General features: G+C 45.8%; 1 protein-coding gene across 8 annotated transcripts in view; it reads left to right on the forward strand.

Annotated features, from left to right (window-relative positions):
- Positions 1 to 7,464: 7,464 nt before the first annotated feature.
- The window catches only part of PTPRK (protein tyrosine phosphatase receptor type K), a 1,183,996-nt gene continuing 1,169,673 nt past the window's right edge, over positions 7,465 to 21,787 (forward strand). For 5 of the 8 annotated variants that reach the window (XM_069234830.1, XM_069234832.1, XM_069234834.1 and 2 more), the window contains exon 1: positions 7,489 to 7,782. In XM_069234830.1, coding sequence (XP_069090931.1) covers positions 7,701 to 7,782 — 82 coding nt within the window. In that variant the 5' untranslated portion in view covers positions 7,489 to 7,700. Of the gene's footprint in view, positions 7,783 to 21,787 lie in introns of all 8 variants that reach the window. The other 3 variants (XM_069234831.1, XM_069234837.1, XM_069234833.1) reach the window with 2 other exon arrangements.

Consider the following 21,787-nt stretch of genomic DNA (forward strand, 5'->3'; position numbering starts at 1 on the left):
GACATTGTCCATCCGAAGGAGTATGCAACAATGAGCTTTGCGAGGGGAAAGGGATTTGATTGCGAAAGCTCCCGCTAAGAGCTCCAGACAATTGATGTGATAACTCAGTTATCCCGGTGACCAACGACCCCACGTTTCCCCTGAGCCGCAACGAGCTCCCCAGCCCCACCGTCGGGCAACCAACTCTATTATCACATCTGGACTGGATGTGAAAATCGCTCTGCCATTCCATGCATCCATGTGGGAGAGCCACCAAGATATCTCCATCTTGGCATCCTCCAAGAGTGGAATCAATTCTGAATATTGAAGACTCTTTCGGAGATGAAGGATTTTCAACCTCTGGAGGGCCCTGTAATGCAATGGCCCCGGAAACATTGCCTGAATTGACGATTCCAGATGACCGAACAGGCAAGCTAGTGTCCTCAATGATATAGTCAGAGAGACAAAGGCTCTCCTAAACTCCTTCTTGATTGAATTCCATTTGCTTAGAGGAAGGAGTAACAAAGCTTTTACCGAATCTATCTGAAAACCTAAGAATTCAATACTCTGAGTTGGCACCAACCTGGATTTTTCGGAGTTGATGAGAAATCTGAGATCTTGAAGCAATTCGATTGTCCAACTGAGATGAACAAGAATTAAATATTTGTCCTAAGCCATAAGAAGAATGTCATCAAGATATATAATCAGTCTCATACCTCGCTCCCTTAAGAATTGGACTACCAGACAAAGAAGTTTGGTGAAACACCAAGGAGCTGAAGACAGACCGAAGGGAAGGGTGTTGACATCCACATTGGAATTGAAGAAAACAGCTGTGGGGAGCGAATATTGGAACTGAAAGATACGCATCTTTGAGATCCAAATGTACCATCCAATCTCCATCTCTTAATATATCTCGGAGAAGATGTATCCCTTCCATCGTGAAATGGCGATATACCATCCAAGAATTGAAATGTCGGAGATTTAGAACTAAACGGGAACCTCCCCCTTTCTTTTGCACTAAGAAAATCGTGCTGACGAACCCGTGAGGGTATGCCGTGGTCTGCACCACTGCTCCTTTCTGAATGAGAGCAAAAATCTTCTCTTCGATGATAGTGCGATCTGCGAAGGAAAAAAGAAGAGGGGTAGGAAGGGCCCCTTGAACCAAGGAGGCTTAAAACTCTAATTGGAAACCCTGGACTGTTTGAAGAACCCAAGGGTCTTGAGTGATATTTTGCCATGCTGGGAGAAAATGTTGCACCCTGCCCCCCAAAATTACTTTTGATAAAGGGATAATTCTTACCTGGGTTGGAGGTTTCTTGATTGGAAACACCTCCATGATAGCCTCTGGAGGAACGACCAAGTCCTCTGTAACAATTGGGGTAGAAAGTCTGATACTCTGTGGAACCACCTTGGTTTCTCTCAGAGGCGAATCAGGAAGCCTGGTATCTACGGCCTGGTGCTCAGCCTCTGAAGCACCCGCCCCAGGCAAAAAGAGCATTATTGAATACCTTCTTTATGTTGGACTGAGCTTTATCCAAAGCTGTGAAGGTTGTGACATATTTGCCCAAATCCTTGACGAATTTATCAACAAAAAGCATGCTGTTGGCTAAAGAACCAGCCTCATTAGTTGCCAAATCAGCCAATTTGGGATCTAGCCGAATAAGAAAAGAACGCCTGCGTTCTGTTCACATGGCACAGTTGGCGTTCCCCAAAAGACAGACAGCTCTCTGTGCCTATTGCAGCACGACTTCTGGATCCAAAGGGGTATTTCCTTAGATTGGATAGCAAGATCCAAGATTTTTGTTAATGGGCCTGACAAGTCCACTAACTTATCTTGGCAACCCCGCCAAGCACAATCTAGACCTTTCTTGGGGTCTTTAGAAAATTTGCACAAAAAGGTAGCCATACAGGGATCCAACTCGGGAGTCTCCGCTACTTTACCGAGTAAGGAAGGCCGTGGACCTTGCGACCAGAGAGTATTGCGCACTTCCTTCTCAAAAGTTTAGCGCAGTCTATCTTGCATGTAATGAGCTACCTCAGCTGTAGGAACCCACTTAGTGGAATGTGGATGTATTATATCTTTGGGAGAGAATAAAAGATTCTTACCAGGCGGGTAGCAGCTTCTGGCATGGCATGCCGTGATTTGCATTGCTTTTTGCTCAGAACCGAATCTGTCTGTGAGTCATCCGACTCTGACTTAGACGATGATGGTTCATGCAAGCTTGCTTTGGGAAAATGTTGGATGTTTCCTGAAGGGGGAACCCCCATATTCATGATCATGCAGCACCGAAGCTGCCATCTGTGCCAGAATTTCCGCTGAGGATGAACCACCAGAGCATTGCAGAGAGAGGCCAGATACCTCCCTAGATTCTCCAGCTTGCGAGGCTGTTAACTGCCCTCGCCCAAAAACTCTCTTCTGCCAAAATTAGCCAAAGGCTGGGTAAAAGGCTTCAAGGCCTGAATCGGGACCCTGTTGACGGAGTCTTGCACATGATGCCCAAGTGCTTCCACAAGTTGTTCCTCCATTTGATGCTAAATAGGCACTTCCTGCAATTCCTGATACTGCTCCTCCTCATCAGCGTAGTACGCCATAGTAATATTTGGGAGGAATGGAGGAGTTAACAGGTGGGGGGAAACCCTGAAGCAGGTGAACAGATTTTAGATAGAAACAGCTTAAAAGCTGCTCAGCCAGCAATAATTGTAGTGGAGGAAGCCACCTGCTTTCAAAAGCACTCTCTTGAAATAAGACTGACAACTGAAAAAAAAAAAAATTTAATTGAAATAAATTAAATTAAATAAATAAGGAAACATTCCCCCTGGGCCACGCCCAATTTGTATTCTTGCAGCCTTGTGGGGCGAAATGAGGCAGATAAACTCTTAGGGAAAGAGGCTGTGTCCCGCCCTACATGCGCATGAAGCTGATCGGAAGAAAAACTCCGATCCTCTTATTGTGAGCCTGCTCCCGCTCCACGCCGGCTACAAAAGATAAACAAAAGGGATCAGAGATTCCTGTACAAAGAATATAAGTGTAAGAAAAAGCGACAGCGCATAATATAAAAGTGCGCGCTTGCGTACAAATGCCAATACAGATTAACACAAAACAATCACAAATAAAGGCGCATCACTTAACTGGCTGCTGCAGCAGCAAAGAAAGAGGACAGACTGTAGCATTCAGGCTATTTAAGTTAGTGTAGAGCCGTGATTGGTGGACCTGGGCTCATGGGAGTTGTAGTTTCAAGTTATGTTGTATTTTTTTTGGCTGCTATTTTGTCAGTAAAGTGAAAAGAAAGCATAATCTGAAGCTTCAAGTCCTGACATACAATTTACTATTAGTGTGATAAATTCATAGAAATCAAAGAAAGTGGAGCCCCAGCTGACGTCCATAAGGATGAGCTCACTGTGTTCCTGGTAAAGAATTTGCTGCAGCTGAGGCCAGGGGACAAAGGCAGTGCCAGTGGTAGCAAAGGGCAAGCCAAGGGTCGCAGCTACACCCGACCCCTAAATCACGTCCATGCATCTAACTTCCTTTAGACCGGTCCCCGGCGACTTTGGTGCTATCATGCAGTCCCGGGGAAATAAACATGCTTTTAGTTTTCAAGAGAAAGATGCGCTGGGCGGCTCGGTGAATGCTTCCCGCGTCGGTTTTGCCCCTTCCTGTTAGTGCGTGAACAACACGGCGCTGGGAGAAACCAGAGTTGGCGGACGGCTCCTCTGTAAGCATTCAGAATAATAATAATGCTCCCTTGGTGGAAGAGAGCGCGCGGCACTCACGCCTGCGCCCGTGGCTGATATAGGGAGGGAGAAGAGAGTCCACAACAATCCAATATCACAATAGCAGCAGCAGCACCGGCGGAGAGGCAGACACCGTCTCTCTAGTACAATTAATCCATTGTGCGTCCCGATGAAGTCCTGGACCAATTTAATTGAACCTCTTGCCTCCTCCTGCCTGCTAAACGGCCGCGGCGCCCCTTCGGGGAGGCTGCTGTTTTATCCCGGAATAAAATGGATTAATTGGATTAAACTGCATGTCAGTCTGCTTGCAGTCCATGAGTACAGGGGAAGGTAGGGATAGGCAGGCCGGCGTGATCTGCTGCCATCCTCCCTGTATGCTGCTGCTTCCCGGGCTCTTGCGCCCGACTGAAAGGCAGCGGTTCGAGTCTGGCTGTGCACAAAGGAAAGAGATGATGTCGGGAAAGTTAGACAAGAGAAGGGTACTTGTCGCTCTCTGTCGTGCTGCTTCCTACTGTCGGGGGAGACATGCAAACCGAAGCAATGACTGTGAATCAATTTATTCACGCTGAAGTCATGAACTGCTGTTTTTGTTTTAAATAAAATGACGAGCGATAGAGGTATTACCGCATCTAAACGCGGGCGTAGCTGTTAGCGGTGCAACGGGTGCAGTGACACCAGGGTCCGGACGTCTGAGAGTCCCACTGCACCACAACTATAGCTGTTTTTACTGCGTGTGTGTGTGTGTGTGTGTTGGGGGGTAATCATCTTGCTTGAAAGGGGGGCATGCCCCCCTTTCTAACTCACTGACCATGAAAGTTGTTTTTCCTCACACCGAGAGAAGCGATTGGCTCAATTTACCGAAAAAAAATGCAGGGTGACTGCAGCTTCAGACACGCATCTCACATTCATCTTGGTTCCCCGGGATACAGGGGTACGTACAACGGTGCTGTATCATTAGCAAAGAGGGAAAGCGCGTGCCCCATGGCATAAATATCACGATGATCCAGAGGTGGGTTGCGGCGGCAGAACTTGAGGCAGAAGAGCGATGGAGAGAGTGATCCAGTGAGTGAGCTGTGAGATGCTGAGTGTAGAGAAGTGATTGGATAGAGAGAGGGTGAATGAGAACTGATGGGGCGAGACAAGTGGGGAGGGTAGAGGAGTGATTGGGGAGAGGAACGGCGGGTGTGGAGGAGTAACGGGACGGGGTGATGAGTAAAGCAAGGGTGAGTGTGAAGGATCAAGGCGGCAGAAGGATGGTGAGTGTGTAAGAGCGAAGGGACAGCGGGATAATGAGCGGGGGGAGTGAAGAGGCAGGCAGAGGAGACACGAGGAGGAAGAGAAATGATGCGTGTGGAGGAGTAAAGAGGCAGACGAATGGTACGAGTGAAGTGCAAGGTGATGAGTGTGGTGGAGAGAGGAGACAGCGAGAGGGCAAATGAGGGGTCAGAGAGATGGGGCAGACTGCAGTTGTGTTTGTATAATACAACATGAAGCAATGACGATCACGTCTGAGATCTGTTGTAGTCCTGCGTGCTGCACTGTAAGATACTCTGGTGTGGCCGTGAATCACTCTCCAAGAAGTATCCGTGAGAGGCCACTTCCTTTGTTGTGCATGTTTGGCACAGCATTGATTTCTGGGGTGGCTTGTGTTGAGAGAATAGAGTTTCATGGGTGAAGGTCAGATGGGTGATCCGATCATACAGTAGTCAGTCGTCTTAGCCATGAAGTGAGGCAGAACGGTGTGAGGTGAATAGTCATGGTTTTAGATACATGCCATTTTTCTCTTGCCTGGCATATGCTTTGTATCAGGCGTCTCCAAACAGTAACTCATTAAGTACGGTTGGTCTGCAGCCACCTCTAAGTAGCTCCCCTGTGTGCAGTCTGGTCTAATAAATGATACGAGTTTGCTTGGCTGATTAACATATGGAGACCAACATTGAAACCTGTATATTTGAGATGAAAATGTATATATTTTCATCCTCATAAGCTGATATCTTGGGAAAAAAATGAGTAATAAATCATGTGCCATAGGGGAGACTTATTAAAACATTATTACCTTGGTGCCAGTCATTGCAGCAATGGTTGTTCGGTATTACCTACAGAACGGTATTCCAAATCGGCAAAGTCTTTTTTACTTTACAACTGGGAACCCTGCCTCATGCATAGATATGATGACTGCTGGTAAAGATGGGGGGAGGGCAGTAATGTACTCTTGCCTGACGTGCTAGTACGACACTAGTAATATTATGATCTCAAGATGAACTACAATGAACATACCAAGGGCTTTTTAATGAAAGGGTTGGAGACCCCTGCTTTAGAGTGTCGCTGCTATTTACAGCCAACCTGTTCTTTGCAGTTTTTGATCATTAGAGAAGAGACTTATTCTAGTTAGGAGCGAATTGCAGATCTTGCCAGGGTGGGTAGCAGTATGGTCTGGACAGCTCATTTATTGTACGACAGGCCGAAGGCTGAACCACATATGGCATGTCCTCTTCTTTTGTGTCAAAGAAGAACATTAAAATGCCAGAAATGAGTGCGCCCACAGTAATTTTCCACTGGCTCAGGTTATTTCAAACATTTTCATTCACCATTTTTGTTGTCGATGTGTAGGGGTGTCTGACAACAGACATTTGGGAACAGGAATGTGCGTCAAAGTTGTTGGAGACAATGACAAGATAGACCAGTGGCCTACCGCAAGACGATGGGGTCCCCCGTAGAATGTTGTTAGGGGACCCTAAGGCCTGAGAACTCACAGATGTTCAAACGCTTTAGATTGTCTGAAGGGTGGGCCTCCGGCACCACAGAGACCCGTGTTATGTATCATGATAGACTGAGAATGAGTGCGATCGAGCAGCATGGTGGTGTGTCTGCAGAAGTGAGGTGCTATGTGACAGTGTACGAGCCAAGCACTGTGTAATAGTAAGAATTAAGAGGCGAGTGAAAGTGAGTGAACAAGAGTGAGGGGCTGCATGACAGATTGTAAAGTGTTAAGTTCTATGTAATAGTAAGCGTGAAAAGCTATGAAGGAGCTAAGTGACAGCGAGTATGAAAGAATTAGAGGAGAAATGGAGGTGTGTAAAAGGTAAGGGGTGAGATGTTGTAAGAGTGACGGCTAAACGATGGTGTGAGAGCGATTGGTTAAGTGATAATAAATGTGAAGGAGCGACCTGCGAGAGAGTGAAGGTGGGAGTTATTATAAATGTGTACGACCAACAGTCAATATAACACGTACCCACTTGCAGTAAGTAACCATAACACATGAAACTGTACATCGAATCGTTACACAGAAAAGAGAACTCGACAGTCATTTGGCATAGTGTTTATTATTTCAAGTGTTTACCAATAGTATTAATAAACAATGGATAGGTATGCACCACGTATGGATTTATTTACCTCCAGTTAAAAGCATCAGACACGATCCACACACCCAAAATCAGCCGTAGTGGTTGTCCATGGTTGTCAGGGATGCTCTACCAAGCGATGCCTCAAAAGACTTCCCAAAACTAGCACGATTTGAAAAAAGAACCTGAACTTCGAAGAGCCTGGCGCGTGAGGTGCCTTACATATAGCAGGGGCAGCTCTCCTCTGGTCTGACTCGGAGGGAGCTCGGGGGGTGTCCTGGATTCAGGGGCGATCCTGCGGCGTGAGGCTATCGGGTTGCACTCCCCGCACCCTTCCTCCTCAAGCCCCGTTTCTCGCCGCGCCTGCACTCCGCGTGCAGCAGGGGGCGCTGCGGGCGGGTCTCCGCCGCTTGACGTCAGCCGCGCTCCCACCGCCGCCGCTCCTGAAAGTGGCGAACTCCGGAGGAGCCTCCGAAGCCGCATCCGCAGACCATGGAGCGCGGGCGCCCGCTCGGCAGCAGCGCCCCGGCCGCCTGGGGAGGCAGATAACGCGCAGGGCCGGCTGGCGTCGCGGGACTCGCGCCGAGCGGGATCGGTGCAGCGGACCCGGAGCGTTGGGGAAACTTGGGGAAAGTTGGTGGCCGCGACATGGGCGCCCCGGCCGGACTGTGGCTGCTGCTGGCCGCGCTGTGTGGAGGGTCGGCGCGCGCACAGCCCCCCGCCGCCACAGGTAAGGGACGTCTCGCCAGCCCCCAGCTAGCCCTCTGAACTCCACGGGCGGGGGCCGGCGCTCACCTTCGGCGTTGCCCGGGGAGAAGCGGAGTTTTCTGGTGGCCCCGGCGAGTCGCTGGGATGGGCGGGTGCCTAACTAGCAGCGCCGGGGGCTGAGCGCTGGTGTTTCCAGGTGCGAGTATCAGTAAAGCTCCTGCAATGAGGCAGACCCTGGGACGTGGGTTTGCTTGTGTTCACGTTGATCAAAGTAGCCAAAGCCAGCAACTTCCGCCATGTTTCGTTCTTGTGTTTTGGGATCGGGTTCTTGGTCACCCCAGCGGAGCTGAGAAGGCTGTTGTGGGGAGGGAGCTCCTTCTAGCTGAGTTACTGCTGTGGATCCCCCTCCCGTGGCCTCTGCTGGGCTCGCGTTACCCGATCCCTGTGAGGCTCCTTTGTTTCCCGTCCCAGGTAATGCAGAGTGGAGGGGGAGGGGAACACTTACTCCACTCTGACCATCCGGAGTGTATTGCCTGTTCTTGGCTGTCTCCTTCTAAATCCCTGTTATGTTCACACACAGTGTCCCCCCCCCCCCCCCCCCCCCCGCGCACACAAGACTTTAAAAGGGGCTGGGGTACAACGTTGGAGAGCCCGGTATTAAAATCAAAACCTGTAGTAGGCTCGTTTACTCCAACTTCGCTGTTTATTTCATTTTCCCGTCTTTCTAGCCGTGGTTGCGAGTCTGGGCGCAGTACTTTTATTGTGTTTAGTGCCCCCACTATTATTGTAATAGGTGGGATATCCTTTGACATCCGTCACATTCAGTAGACATTCTTTGACCTGTAACCAGTGACCTCGTCATGTAGAGCCCCCCCTCCCCCCCCCAAAAAAAAAAAAACCTTGATACCTTGTCTTACTAGATTCCCTTAAGTTTCGGATGTAGATGAAATACGTAGATTTCTAAGAGATAAAACACGTGATAGCAGAACAAAAAGCGATCTGCCCATTTAACTGCTCCCAGCTGCTTTGCACACTCGTTGAACGCACGAAAAAGTTTTGACGTGCTTTATTTGTTTCATAGTGCCTAACATGCCACAGTGCGTTCGGATCCGTGTGGTTTGTTTATTTTGTGCATCAGCCTTTTTTCACACACTAACAGCCCCAAAAGTGCAACTTGAGCAACAGTTTATTCTGTTGCGTCTCTGGTTGATCGTGGCATAACTTTAAATCACCAGACCTAAAGTCTGGGTTAACTGAAGTCCAAACTAATTAATTATTGCACCAGTTACTCATACTCTTTCTCCCCCCCCCCCGCCCCGCCCCCTTTTCAAAGGGCACCCCAGTCTTTCTTTGTTACCGAGACACTGACACCCTAGCCTCACTGAATGACGCATTTCAGAGGCACGTTGTGCGGTTGCCCCTCCTACAGTTGGCCACAGTTGGGCACTTGACCTGGACAGGGCCGTGTGTGAGCGCCCCGCATTGGCGTGTATGCTGCGTGTCCCGTGCGTGACCTCTGACACGGCTTGGCACTCGCGACTTCTTTGGCCATGCTTCTGTAACTTTGGCCCCGGGGGGGGGGGGGTCTGTCTTGGCGCTTACCTGCTACATTTCAAGTAGATCCCAGCGCTCTGTCTTCTATTGAAAAAAACACAGCACGACTGGACTTTGTGACAGCTCAGCTCCCCAACCACCACTACAAAGGGGCTTTATATGATTAATTCTAAATAAGTTACCCAGGAAAGCGAGTTTGCATTTTGGTCACACTTACCTTGTCACCTCTCTGATGGGGTCTAACTAGGAGAGGAGATTCAGTAGCTTCTGTTTGAATCTGACTTAAGCTCAGGATCACCCGTGATCCCGGATTTACCCTATCTGTACTCACCTTGGTGCGGCGAATTGCTCCCTCGGTATGATTGACTCGGGAACTGAATGAACTATTTAGTAAGGTGGCAAGCAGGTATCTCACTTCACCAAAGACGGGCATGAGAAATGCCGCCCAATGAATTCTCACTGTGGTGGACTTTTGGAAATTAAGTGTTAATTTTTTCCCAGTTCTATGCATATGTCAGTTGGAAAAAAAAAGTCGGCCTTGATTTAGATTCCTTGAACTTCTCGAGGAAAGCTGGATCGTGTGTGTATGGTAAATAAGTCCCCTACGGTGATCCCTGTTAAAGGCCTCCAATTTATAGTTCATTAACCACAACAGAGAAGATGGTAGTGTGGCACGCAATGTGTATGTCCATGATTAAGATCAATTTTAAGAGCTTCTAGTTTACAGTTGGGCATCCAAAGTATGGGGCATTGTGCTTTGGGCAAGATCACTAAGTGTATCTGTCTAATGGGATAGCAAAGACTTGAGTGATCCAGTCTAGGATATACTTGTACTCAACCACATTTTAAGGGCTTCCAATTTAGCCAGCCAGCCGAAGTACGAGAGATGATACGTTTACCAAGATCACACAATGTGTCTATTGAGTTACTTTTGATTTGCAACACTCCCCTGCCTCCGTTGCATTGCTTTTTGGATATTCTTAGGTACACGGGATGAAATCCTTCGGATTGGTGGTATTCATCCTTCAGGAGCGGACTCCTTCCCAGGAGTCCTCTTGAAGGAAACAGCCGTGTTTAGTAGGGGAGCGCGGGCTATCGATCCCCTGCGCCGCCTGTATTGAGCCACCAGGCTGGAAAGAAACACGCGGCTCTAATTGAAAGTTTGAACCGGAGCAAGTGCTGTCATTAAGCGCCCCGTGTTCTCGAGCGCTGCGCTATTACGGTGCTAATGACGGAAGAGATGGAAAGGGGGCGGAGAGGATGCGTTATTCCCAGCCCTTGTCCCTTTCGACATTTGTTATCGGTGAATTGACACTTAGCGAGTGGTACTTATGTCAGGTCTGTGGATGACTTATTTTTCTTCCAAGGTTTAAAAACGTTTGCTGCCTTAGGACAAGGCCAGCGTCCAATGCCCATGTCCGGTCCTCTGTGCGGCTATCGATGTGTTTGTGCAGACTGTTCCGGAGGCGTTCGTTGCATTAGCAGTTTTGTACGTTTACGTAAATGTATGTTACAGAGCTTGTGTTATTCAGTTTTATGTTTATTTCCTAGAAATCCTTGGGAACATGTTACAGAACAATTTTTAGTCTGGTAAAGCTAAGATGCAGATGTAGCCAATACGCCAATAATATAGCCAATAAGATGATAAAGGATACCACTGCATCTAACTTTGTGTACAGAACTGCTCAGGTGCAGAATGTAGAATCCAACCACAGCGAAGGGGTGTTCTGGAGCATAGGACAGGAAGGCACACAGCGCCTTCCTGTCCCATGCTCCAGAACACCCCTTCGCTGTGGTTGGATTCTACATTCTGCACCTGAGCAGTTCTGTACATAAAGTTAGATGCAGTGGTATCCTTTATCATCTTATTGGCTACATCTTCAACGCCCTTTATGTAATCTCTTAAGGGACACTGTGTCTTTCAGTGTGGGTTGAAACTGGGGTCCTTGTATGTACCCAGGCATCCGTGCTCCTGGTACAAAGAACGGTCTTGTTCTGCCCCGGTGGTGGTGGAGGAGGGGGGGGCGGGGGAGGAAGCTTGGTCTGAGATGGAGGAGTGCTTGGTCTGCGATGTAACTGTCATCAGTGCAAAGGTGCAGTGGCACCAGGGTGTGAGGGCTACTGCATCTCAGCCATGGCTGTTCCTTACTACTTAACCTGTGGACGAAGGTGGGGTTTGCGTTCTGCCTCGATGCGATCGAGCCCGAGGCACTCGCTACCGTTGAGCGTGGTACCGGTCAATGTGGTAATTAGTAAGGAAGGGTATTTCAGAGGGTGACTGCCATCATGTACGGGTCCCATTCATTTGGCTAATGGTAATACGGGTTATTTGCAGTGCCTAGAAATGGCAGAAGAGTGGCACGGAGTGCTTTAGGAAACGTTAGTGTTTAAACCGGCGAATACTGAGGCTGAAATGTTGACTTGCGATGCAGCAGGTCCTCTCCCAACCAACGCTTATTTAAACTCCCTGCCCCCCTCCCCCCCCCCCACACACACACATTACATTGCAGAAGGAGAAGCGCTCCTCAGAGCGATTCTGATATGAAACACACTACGAGTAACCACTCTTCAATAAGATTTTTAATCGAAAACTAGCTGCTCTGAATTCTCTGTTCATCCTCTCTGACGGACCAGAGCGCCACGAAGCCTTTCAATTTACCAATTGGCCCTCTCACAGGCGGAAGCACGCCATAGAACACAAGCTTCAAGATGCAGTCGTCTTCTGTTTGTTAAACTATGTTTTCTCATTCTTTCCGTATTATAGCAGAGAAAGTGTGCATGCTTTTTGTTTTGAGTGGGGGATGTATTTTCTTTAACCGACCAGAGGTTATTTTCGGAAATGTTGAGCCAGGAATCAATTAAAGTTATAATGTTAAAATACATTATATGACCAGCAGTGCGCATGAGAGGGTCTAAGGGTCAGGGGAAATAGAGAGAAATGCGGATTGGTAGGGGTACTAAGTGAGGGAACACATAATGTTGTAAACCATTAATTTTTGAAGACTTTCAAGTCAGAGAAAGGAAGAAAGTGTATTTGCGTTTTAGTCACATCGTATGTAAAAATCCTGGTTAAATCAGACAAACATCTCACCATACCCGACTCAATGCACCCCTAACCAACTTTTTACTAGAAAATACGCCCCCCCCTCGAAGATAAGCCCCTGACTCAACCTTTTGCAAAAAGGTTGGCACCGCATGGTTAACTTCCAAATACAGCAATAAGCAACAGAAAGGTAACCAGTAACCCTTTAGGATGCGTCGTTCACTGCGCAGTAACACCTGCTGTCACGTGTTACCAACTTTTGATCAGATGAACTCGAAACATTATTTTTTCAATCTGAAGATTTTGTAGCAGAAGGCTGGTCATGTGACAAAGCCAAAATTATGGGGCCAACAAAAAGGGCTAAAAAATGCCACCAGTTTGTCGGGATATAGGTTTGTGACTGATCTGGTCGGTCATGCATTCTTTCACTTGTTTGTTTTTACTATATACAACCTACCTGCTTTGCTCTTATTCGACTAGGTTATCTATTTAGTGTAGACTAGCATTGTTGGAGGCAGACCATGGCCTGCTGACCTGCGGATAGATCACAGTGTGGGGGCCTGAGGGGGTGGGTTTTGACAGTTCAGCTGCCAGACATTTTCCTCGGTGCTGGAGCAGCCATACCGGACAGGTTCAAATAAATATTTACCTTGTGGTGATTAAGTAAATGATGACAGTTTGCGAAACTTTTATCTCCGTGTTTTTTGTTTTGTTTTTGTTTTGTACGGCGCCGTTTCTCCTTTTCCTCTATTGGATCATTTTCTTTTTTCTCGATTTCTATCGCATGGTAAGCATCTTGAGATGTAAAGGTTGATGTGACATCACAGGATTTTGTGTGAATTACCTCCTCGGCCCTTGCAAATCTCATGTACCTGTGCACCGCCTTATCCTATTTTATGTTAGGTTTTGAACAATTGAAAAGCTCGAAAATGTGGCATACAGAATTTATATCCAGGCTAAAGGTAATGGTTCCTCTTCCCACCTGGTGCCCACAAAAGACTCATCCTCAAGTCTGCCTTAGAATGTACATCAGGAATGTAGGCTTTCAAGGGCTGTGCGTTTAGTGGCACACTAGCACATATACTGTTAGCTGGGAGACACGTTTCAGTATAATGCTGCCTATTAAATAAAGCAGAAATACAGTTATTGCACCTGTCTCGCCATTTCAAAATTCTTATAGACTTAACTACTGTTACTCCCTACAACATACTAGATTCTTGTGGCTCTAGTACCCTACAGCTACAGTGATGTAGGGATTGGATATCCAGCAAATTTAACTTTACATAAGGTTTGGAGCATGCACAAATTCTCGCAAATATTGAAACACAACCTTGGCACTCCATGTGTGTCACTGTTTCTTTTTCCTGCTCCCAGTACTAAATTGTCGAATTACCCAAAGAATCACCAACTTCATGTGGCACCTCTCTCAGATGCATGAAAATCAGAAGTTCAGTCTGACATTCTGGGTGTTTATACACCTGCACAATGTCAAGCTCCATCGAAATTCACACAAGGCACCTTGAGTATCCTGAAAGCACACTGTCACCCACAAAGCTGTGAGCAGGTGTTTGTGCCTAGACCTGACTATGGTAGGTTGGTTATTTGAAAAGCCAGGTCTTGACCTTGCGGAATTCAAGATGAGTTGAGGCTGTAATGTACACTGGGAGGTAGTTCAACACTTTGGAAACAATTTAGAAAATAAATAAATTAATAAAACACTCATCCTCCTGATATGGTGCTGTAAATGCATGGGATGTGTGCGAGTTGAAGCCCTGTGGAGCGAAGGTGTTTTGGTGGTTGGTGGAAGGAGATGTGGCTCTTCAGGGAGACGGGGCCTGAATTGTGTAGTGCCTTGAAAGTGTGTGTCGGGTTTGACTTGAGTGTGTTTTTGTATTGGGAGCCAGTGTAGTTCCCTGAGTTTGGTGTGATGTGAGTTCTCTGTGGGAGGTTGAGGATGAGTAAGGCTGCAAAGTTCTGTATGGTTTGTAGTCTTCTGGTGAGTTGCTTGGTGATCCTGCATAGAGAATGTTCCTATAGTCCAACTTGCTGGTGACTATGGCATAACGTACAGTTTTTTCTAGTGTTACTTGGGAGCCATTTGAAGATATTCCTCAGCATCTTCAGGGTGTGGAAGCAGGATGCAGCCATTACGTTGGCTTGTGTAGTCGTGTCTAGTAAGCCTTTGATGATTATTCTGAGGTTCCTGGTGTGGGCTCTGGGCATGGCTCTGTGTCCGAGTTCGCCCAACTGCCGGTTGGAGTCTCATGATCAGGAGTAGTAAATGGATATGACATTATAGGTGAATAGAGAGGCTGTCAGTAGCAGTATCCTCCATTGTTGCTTCCCCCCCCCCCCCAGGTGGGTAACATGTAGCACTATGCTGGACGAACTTCAGAATCCAAAAAACGTCCCCACTTAAAACATGAAAATCTTTGCAAGCACATCTTCTCAATGTTGTTAAAGTTTCCAGTTGAACATTATTACAGTGATAAAACTGCATGTTTAATTGTGATCTTTGGGGTGTGATAGCGGATTCAGACGGTGGACGTTGGAAGAAGTGGGGTTAAGGCTTAAGGGCTTGGAGTGGTGCAGCAGGAGGAGGAAAACAGAAAGGAGACTCTGGCCACCCATTGTCACCAACTGCCTACCTACTGACCACATGCTGCTCATCTGTGTTCTCCTGTCGGAGCTCCAAAGTCCAGGCTCCCGCTGGCATGTCAGGATTACCCAGGATCAGTTGCCACTTGTAGAAGCTGCCATTGGAAGCCAGTCCTATCCTGGAATCCCCACAACCCCCGCAGGTAGACCAGCTTATGAGCCGTAATGGCAGCATTGGGCCAGGCATTGCACAAGCGGCAGTTAGGATGTTGAGCATTCTGAGCAGTGGGTGGGGCATTAAGTGCAACGGTTTAGGCTTACTGGTGCAGCTTGGGCTGGGAAGGGGCCGTGTCAATCACCCAAGTGCCTGGCTCCTGTGTGGTTTGTCTCCTCCTCACCCCGCCCTTTCTCTTTTCTACGCCTTCTTATCTCCTGGTATTCTTGCTGACCACACCTCCTATCACTTGCCAGAGCTCTACTGCCCTCTATTGCTATAATCATTGCAACGGTTTACTTCTGCAGCAGATACGTTTAGAGGGGCATCTTGTGGTGGAAGTCGTGCTCTGTCTGCTTCCTCCTGCTTTGCTTCATCAGTGCTTGTTACATCTGCCTACAGAGCCTGCTGCTCAGTGTCTGGGATATTAATCTTGAAGGGCGGAAGGCTCTTGATTAACCTACCACCAAGCTACACCCATGCCACCAAGTAAAGCAAAAGCAAAATTCATTTTTCAACAGTGACAGCCCAGGTCACACAGCATCAGTTTATAATCTACAGATAGTGATGCGTGACAGCAAGTTAACTCACCCATTTAAGAGCTACAGTCTATTGTAATGGGGAGAAGTGTGCTAAGGATTCAGCATTCATAACCGTTTACGTTTCCTCACTACCTGGTGTCCAGTTTTTATAACACGTAACAGAGTCCTTGTTGGAAAATCAAACCAACACCGCTGGCATTAAATATCTTACAAGGAAAATTATGAGATTGGGGAAAGTTAGAACATCTACAAAAAAGTCCACTCACAGGAACTGTAAACAGCAAATCCTCTCAATGCTCAAACATACAAAAACAAAAGTGGCCCAGGAAACCCTGGTTCTTCTAACGCACCCTCCCCCATCTAGGATATTTGAAGAGCACCAACATGCCCTAAATTCTCCTTCCTTGAGAACGCTCCGCTACAATTATATCCACAAAGGATCGAGGCCTTCCTACCCCAATCGGTCCAAGCAAAGCAGACTGATGCACCTGTGCACAGCGTCCAGCTTTAACACTGGCATAGGTTGTAACCAGCCCTCTCTAGCTCACCCAAGCTTAATCTCCATAGTTTTAGAGTCACATCCCCTTTATCAAAGCATTTGACCGAGCACATATTTAAGTCCAGTCTTAATAATCTTCGGGTCACCCTGGCATGTTCTGAGGAAGTTCTAAGCAGGATCCCACATAATGTGGAAATGCCAGAGCAGTATTAGATGACTCTAACTCTTAACAACCTCGATATAGCATCTAAAATTCTAGGGTCGGAAAATGGAAGTAACACCGCAGAGCACCTTCACTCTCCTTCAGTACAGCCCCCGCAGGAATCTGAAATAGGAAACAAAATCGATGCTTGGGCTGCTCATACAACACAAATGAATGATCTAACACAATCACAAGGAAGTGAGACAGTCTGTACACTCACAGACACATGGGATATCCTGTTATAAACATTTCAGTCCTCCATTGACGCTCAAAACTATAAATCTAAGAAAATTGATCTGCAAACTGGTCTCTTGATCCCTTGAACACACTAGCAGTATTCGTCTCTGGTATAGACACAAAGGCGCCCTGATAAGTTCTCACTAAGCTCTGATCTTGCAGTCCCAAACACACTCTGATGTTAACTTTTTCTATTAGTCCAACTCTCGCAAGGTGAAGGAGCTCACTACCACAAAACTCAGCAGGAAGCACAGATCTCTGTTCTAACTCCCAACAAAGGCCACTCACAGTAACACCCATAGGTCATCATCCAAGGTCAAAGCAGAATCCCCCTTAATTACACCTCGGCTGAATGTACCAAATACTCTCCCAAAACAAACCTTCATAGATGCTCCCACACACAAAGGAGACTTCGTTAAATCAATAACACAACACAGGAAAAGATAGGCGAAAGCTAGGAACCAAGCGTTCATGTCAACGTTATACAACTAGTTTAACTACGCCTCCCGCCTATGCACTGCCCAGCCCGAAGGGGATCCTGGTCATATTTTACATGATGTGAGCCAAGAGCCAAAATGCATCAGGGACAAAATATAGAGCCCCTGTAAAGCCAGGAATATGGAGTAGTTCTCAATTTTCAAAACCATGTAATAACTTCTAAAGTGTACAGATGCCTTTTTAACCTACCTAGGCACAAATACATCTAAAACTTGGGATGACTAAACAATTTCATTTCAAGACCGAGAGCCTATATAACATGCTGCTATGAGCTATATACTACAACTGACAAATTCATCAACACGGCCATTTGGTGCATGAGATCTGACTGTCCCACATGCCAGCAAGGATTTAACTGGACTCGGCTGTACAAGCCGTCGGAATGGAATCATTTTGGGACTTAAAATTCACACATGATGTTCCCAAAAAAAAAAACAAAAAAAAAAACGTTAACAGCTCCATGAAGAAGCTCTTGTTAGCTTCGGACAAGGACACTATTAAAATGAGCACAGGCCTGGATACTGTTAGGCAGTTATTAATTAGATCTTACAATCACAGCCCTGACTGGAGAATTGTTTTTCGCTGTTCCTGAAATGCAAGTTCATGAACTCTGAATTCTCGTTTTGGTCGCGTTGCCTCGCTCGTGCTGTGGCGGTGAACCCGTGAAGCAACCACTGGTCGCCTACGCCGGGCTCGGTCAGAGGATCTACTCCATCTGCAGAGCATCTGCCCATCGCTGCAGGACAGGAGCGAGCTCTTGGCGGCGATCGTTCTCGTTCGCAAGCAGTCCTCGAATGTTGTAATCCGACTGACACAATTTTATACTGCCAATTCACAAATATCTTATTAAGAGTGGAGTATAAACTGAAGACTAAAATGAAGAGCAATAACTGAAGAGTTTTAACAACACCACGTGTGGAAGTGGCTCGAGCTTGCATCAGTTAAATTTGTTATAATAGGAAATGTGCATTTTATCGCTTTTGTACGCAGTGATTTCAGTTACGTTTGCATAATAATACATCAAATTTTTAACCGTGGTATGAGTAGGCTGTTGTCATTTGCGGCCCCGGGCGCTGTGTCAGTTTTGTAACCTGTTTGCCCACTTTGTTACCTGGCCATCTGTGGACAAGAGGCGCTGACTGGATTGTGTGTGTTTTGAGGACATTGATGCCTGGCAGTGTTGTTTTAACTCTCCTTCAAGCTTTCCGATTATGATGCGGATTGCGATCTTCCGGATTTCATGACTGACTGCACATGGGTGTTGATTTCAAGTTGCACTGAAATTCGAGACCATTAGGTTATTTTTCCGCCTATCACTGCTGTCTTGTTTTGTAGGTTACTATTGGTGTCGTTTTGTGCCTATTTCTCTACCAGTAGTATGTCTTACTTTTTATATTTTGTAGTTTTACCCTTGTATGCTGTTAAGATTGATTTGTAAGATTTAGTTACAAGAATCAGCCAGTAAAACTTTTACTTGATGTATTTTTTAATTATACTGTGCACCCATTCCCCTTGCTTTTTTGTATCCGCTGAGCTAGTTTGACATGTATTTGCACATAATTACAACATAAGCAAAACAAAATTCAGTTTATTTTATATAAAGTTCAAAATAATATTAATGTTTTTAACACGCAGGAAGAACATGTTTCAAGGTAACACCTTTAGGCAACTGGTAAGCACTTGATTTGTGTATGTCTGACATCTTAAGAAGTTTGTTGGTTCCCCAGTCATTTTTCAGTTTTATCTGACAAGGCCCATTTCTGGAGTGGAAATCCTTTGGAACATTGCTTTAAAACATTGTTTTTACTCTTTTGATTTATTTGTTTTTTCAAAAACATATGATAGATATGTTAGTGGAAAGCGTGACTTTTTTTTTTTTAGTTTAAAATAGTCCTGCAGAAGCAACATTACAAGTAAGCCCTTCTCAAGAATCTTCACATTTATAGAGAAGTTGGGAAAAACTTTTGAGATGGTATTCGGATAAAGACATTGTAATCCTGTGGTTGTACTAGTCCAGAGTGACAGAGAACTGAATGAACTATGTGACTGTGTGGTAGATGACCTAAGTTATAAGCACAGTCTTGAATTCTGTTACTATTGAGTTTATTTCTTACTCAGAATTATTTCAAAACCAATTATAATAGTCAAAAAACGATAGGGAAATTAGAAAAATGAAAAGGCTTGTATACAATACAGTGACTGAAAACACATAACAAATTGTACTTTACTAGGTATAACAATCGACCTACACAAACACAGGACTTATACAATCACAATTAATGATATTACAGGAGGACAGAAACACAAACATGAGCCCTATACATTTAAATAGTGGTCACCATTAACATTTCACATGTAATCCACTTCTGCATGCTAAGGTACTGGGCTTCTGCGTACACTTACTAATCTAGTGTTAAATATTGCTTTCACACTAGTGTATTCTAGTGTACCTACACTCTTTATATTCTCATCAAGTATTTAATAAACCCAGTGCTCTTGCACTCTATAAAGTCAACAGCGTTTCGGCCTTTCAATTTAAGGCCTCATCAGGACTGGAAAAGGGCAGGAGGAATTCTTAGTTCTTGTTGCCCACATCTGGGGTACCGAACTTGTTTAAAATCAATTCCTGTTAAGAGCCGACTGAAGATGCTTCTAGTCGCCTTTCTCGTGACCGGCGTCTAAATTGGGAACGCTCGCATTTAGGAACACGTGCAATTTTGAAGCCGTGTTCCGTGCAGCACTCGCTCAATTGATGTGGGCAACAAGAACTAAGAATTCCTCCTGCCCTTTTCCAGTCCTGATGAGGCCTTAAATTGAAAGGCCGAAACGCGTTGACTTTATAGAGTGCAAGAGCACTGGGTTTATTAAATACTTGATGAGAATATAAAGAGTGTAGGTACACTAGAATACACTAGTGTGAAAGCAATATTTAACACTAGATTAGTAAGTGTACGCAGAAGCCCAGTACCTTAGCATGCAGAAGTGGATTACATGTGAAATGTTAATGGTGACCACTATTTAAATGTATAGGGCTCATGTTTGTGTTTCTGTCCTCCTGTAATATCATTAATTGTGATTGTATAAGTCCTGTGTTTGTGTAGGTCGATTGTTATACCTAGTAAAGTACAATTTGTTATGTGTTTTCAGTCACTGTATTGTATACAAGCCTTTTCATTTTTCTAATTTCCCCTATCGTTTTTTGACTATTATAATTGGTTTTGAAATAATTCTGAGTAAGAAATAAACTCAATAGTAACAGAATTCAAGACTGTGCTTATAACTTAGGTTAAATCTGTCTCTACCCGCCAATGCTTGTTTTGTTGATGCTTTATTTACCCTAGGTTGGGTTGAGTTAAAGGGTTCCCCCTTTTTGTTAATTGTGTGGTAGATGACGTCAGAGGCACAACAAGACAAGTTTCCTGGGCCATGGAGAGAGAGTTGTAGGAGTATTGGAACAGCTCCTCGTTTGTCCTTAGTTTGACCTACCATTCAGGTACCATCCAACTATCCCCTTCCGAGACAACATCTAAGAAGACCTGTCATCACAGGAATCTAGATCACTGCTCGCTTGCTGGGTTACAGAGCAGGGATCCAGTAGACCAAGCAAAGACCTCTAGTGCACGAAGTCTCCCTGGAGATTGGGAGAGTAATAGTTGTTCAGGAGGAATTCCTTTGGAGAAGTAGTACGAAGGAAAAGGGATATAGAGTACTCTGTCTTCTTTCATGGCACTGGACAGATTTTCAGCTAATAAACGTGCAAGTGTAAAGTTGGGTGGTGTTTTGGCAAGGTCAGCACCCTGGACCTCGAATAATGCTCGTGTTTTACGATTGCGGTAGGTGTCCTTGTTGTCCTGGTAGTTATTTGCAGTGGTGGTGGAAATCGGTGAGCTCTGTTGAATGTCTAGAAGAAATTGTATACGACTGCTTGGAATGACAAGAAAAATGTGTTTTATTTTGAGTCTGCACTATACCAGATTGCTCCAGATTGTTTGCCTCCAGATGGTGTTACAGGTCATGGTGACCTGTTCCCTTTCTTAGTGACTTTTTTGGGGGGTTTCACAATCTTTTAATTGTTATGAGCCGGCTGACCCTTAGTAACTGGGTTGTAGGTGTTTAAATGTCGTTTTTTAGTATTAATTGTACAGTTCGGTCACTCGCAGAACGTTCCCTTTCGCAAATGTGTGCTGCTCCCCCATGTCCTTTTATAAGTCAGATCGTCCCCCAATTCCTCTCGCACGTTTCTGCCTCGAATTCCAAGGTTGAAGCAGCAAGTGGAGTCTGTAGTTCATGCACCTGAGTTGGGCGGTGCTGTCTGTGGTGAGTTGGCTGCATTCCCTGGTGGTGCTCCAAGTCTGGTTCTAAAATGTGTGCACAGCACACCATTTCGTTTTGACGTTTAATTGACATTTCAAAATGGTAGAAACAATTCTTGTTCCAATCTTTACCTTTTCAAAGATATATCTGAAAAGCAAATTTCAATACACTATTGGAGTCGGAGCTTCCTATTTTAACATTCCTAAGTTGTTTATGACTTAGAATAGAGGGACCAACTGAATCCATCATTGAAACCAGTTCAGCCTTTTGCCGACTCCCCCCTTACCCCCCCCCCCCCCCCCCCCCCCCTTTCAGGGTGCGTTGAA

Source organism: Pleurodeles waltl, chromosome 5 (assembly GCF_031143425.1).
Source record: "Pleurodeles waltl isolate 20211129_DDA chromosome 5, aPleWal1.hap1.20221129, whole genome shotgun sequence".
NCBI lineage: Eukaryota > Metazoa > Chordata > Amphibia > Caudata > Salamandridae > Pleurodeles > Pleurodeles waltl.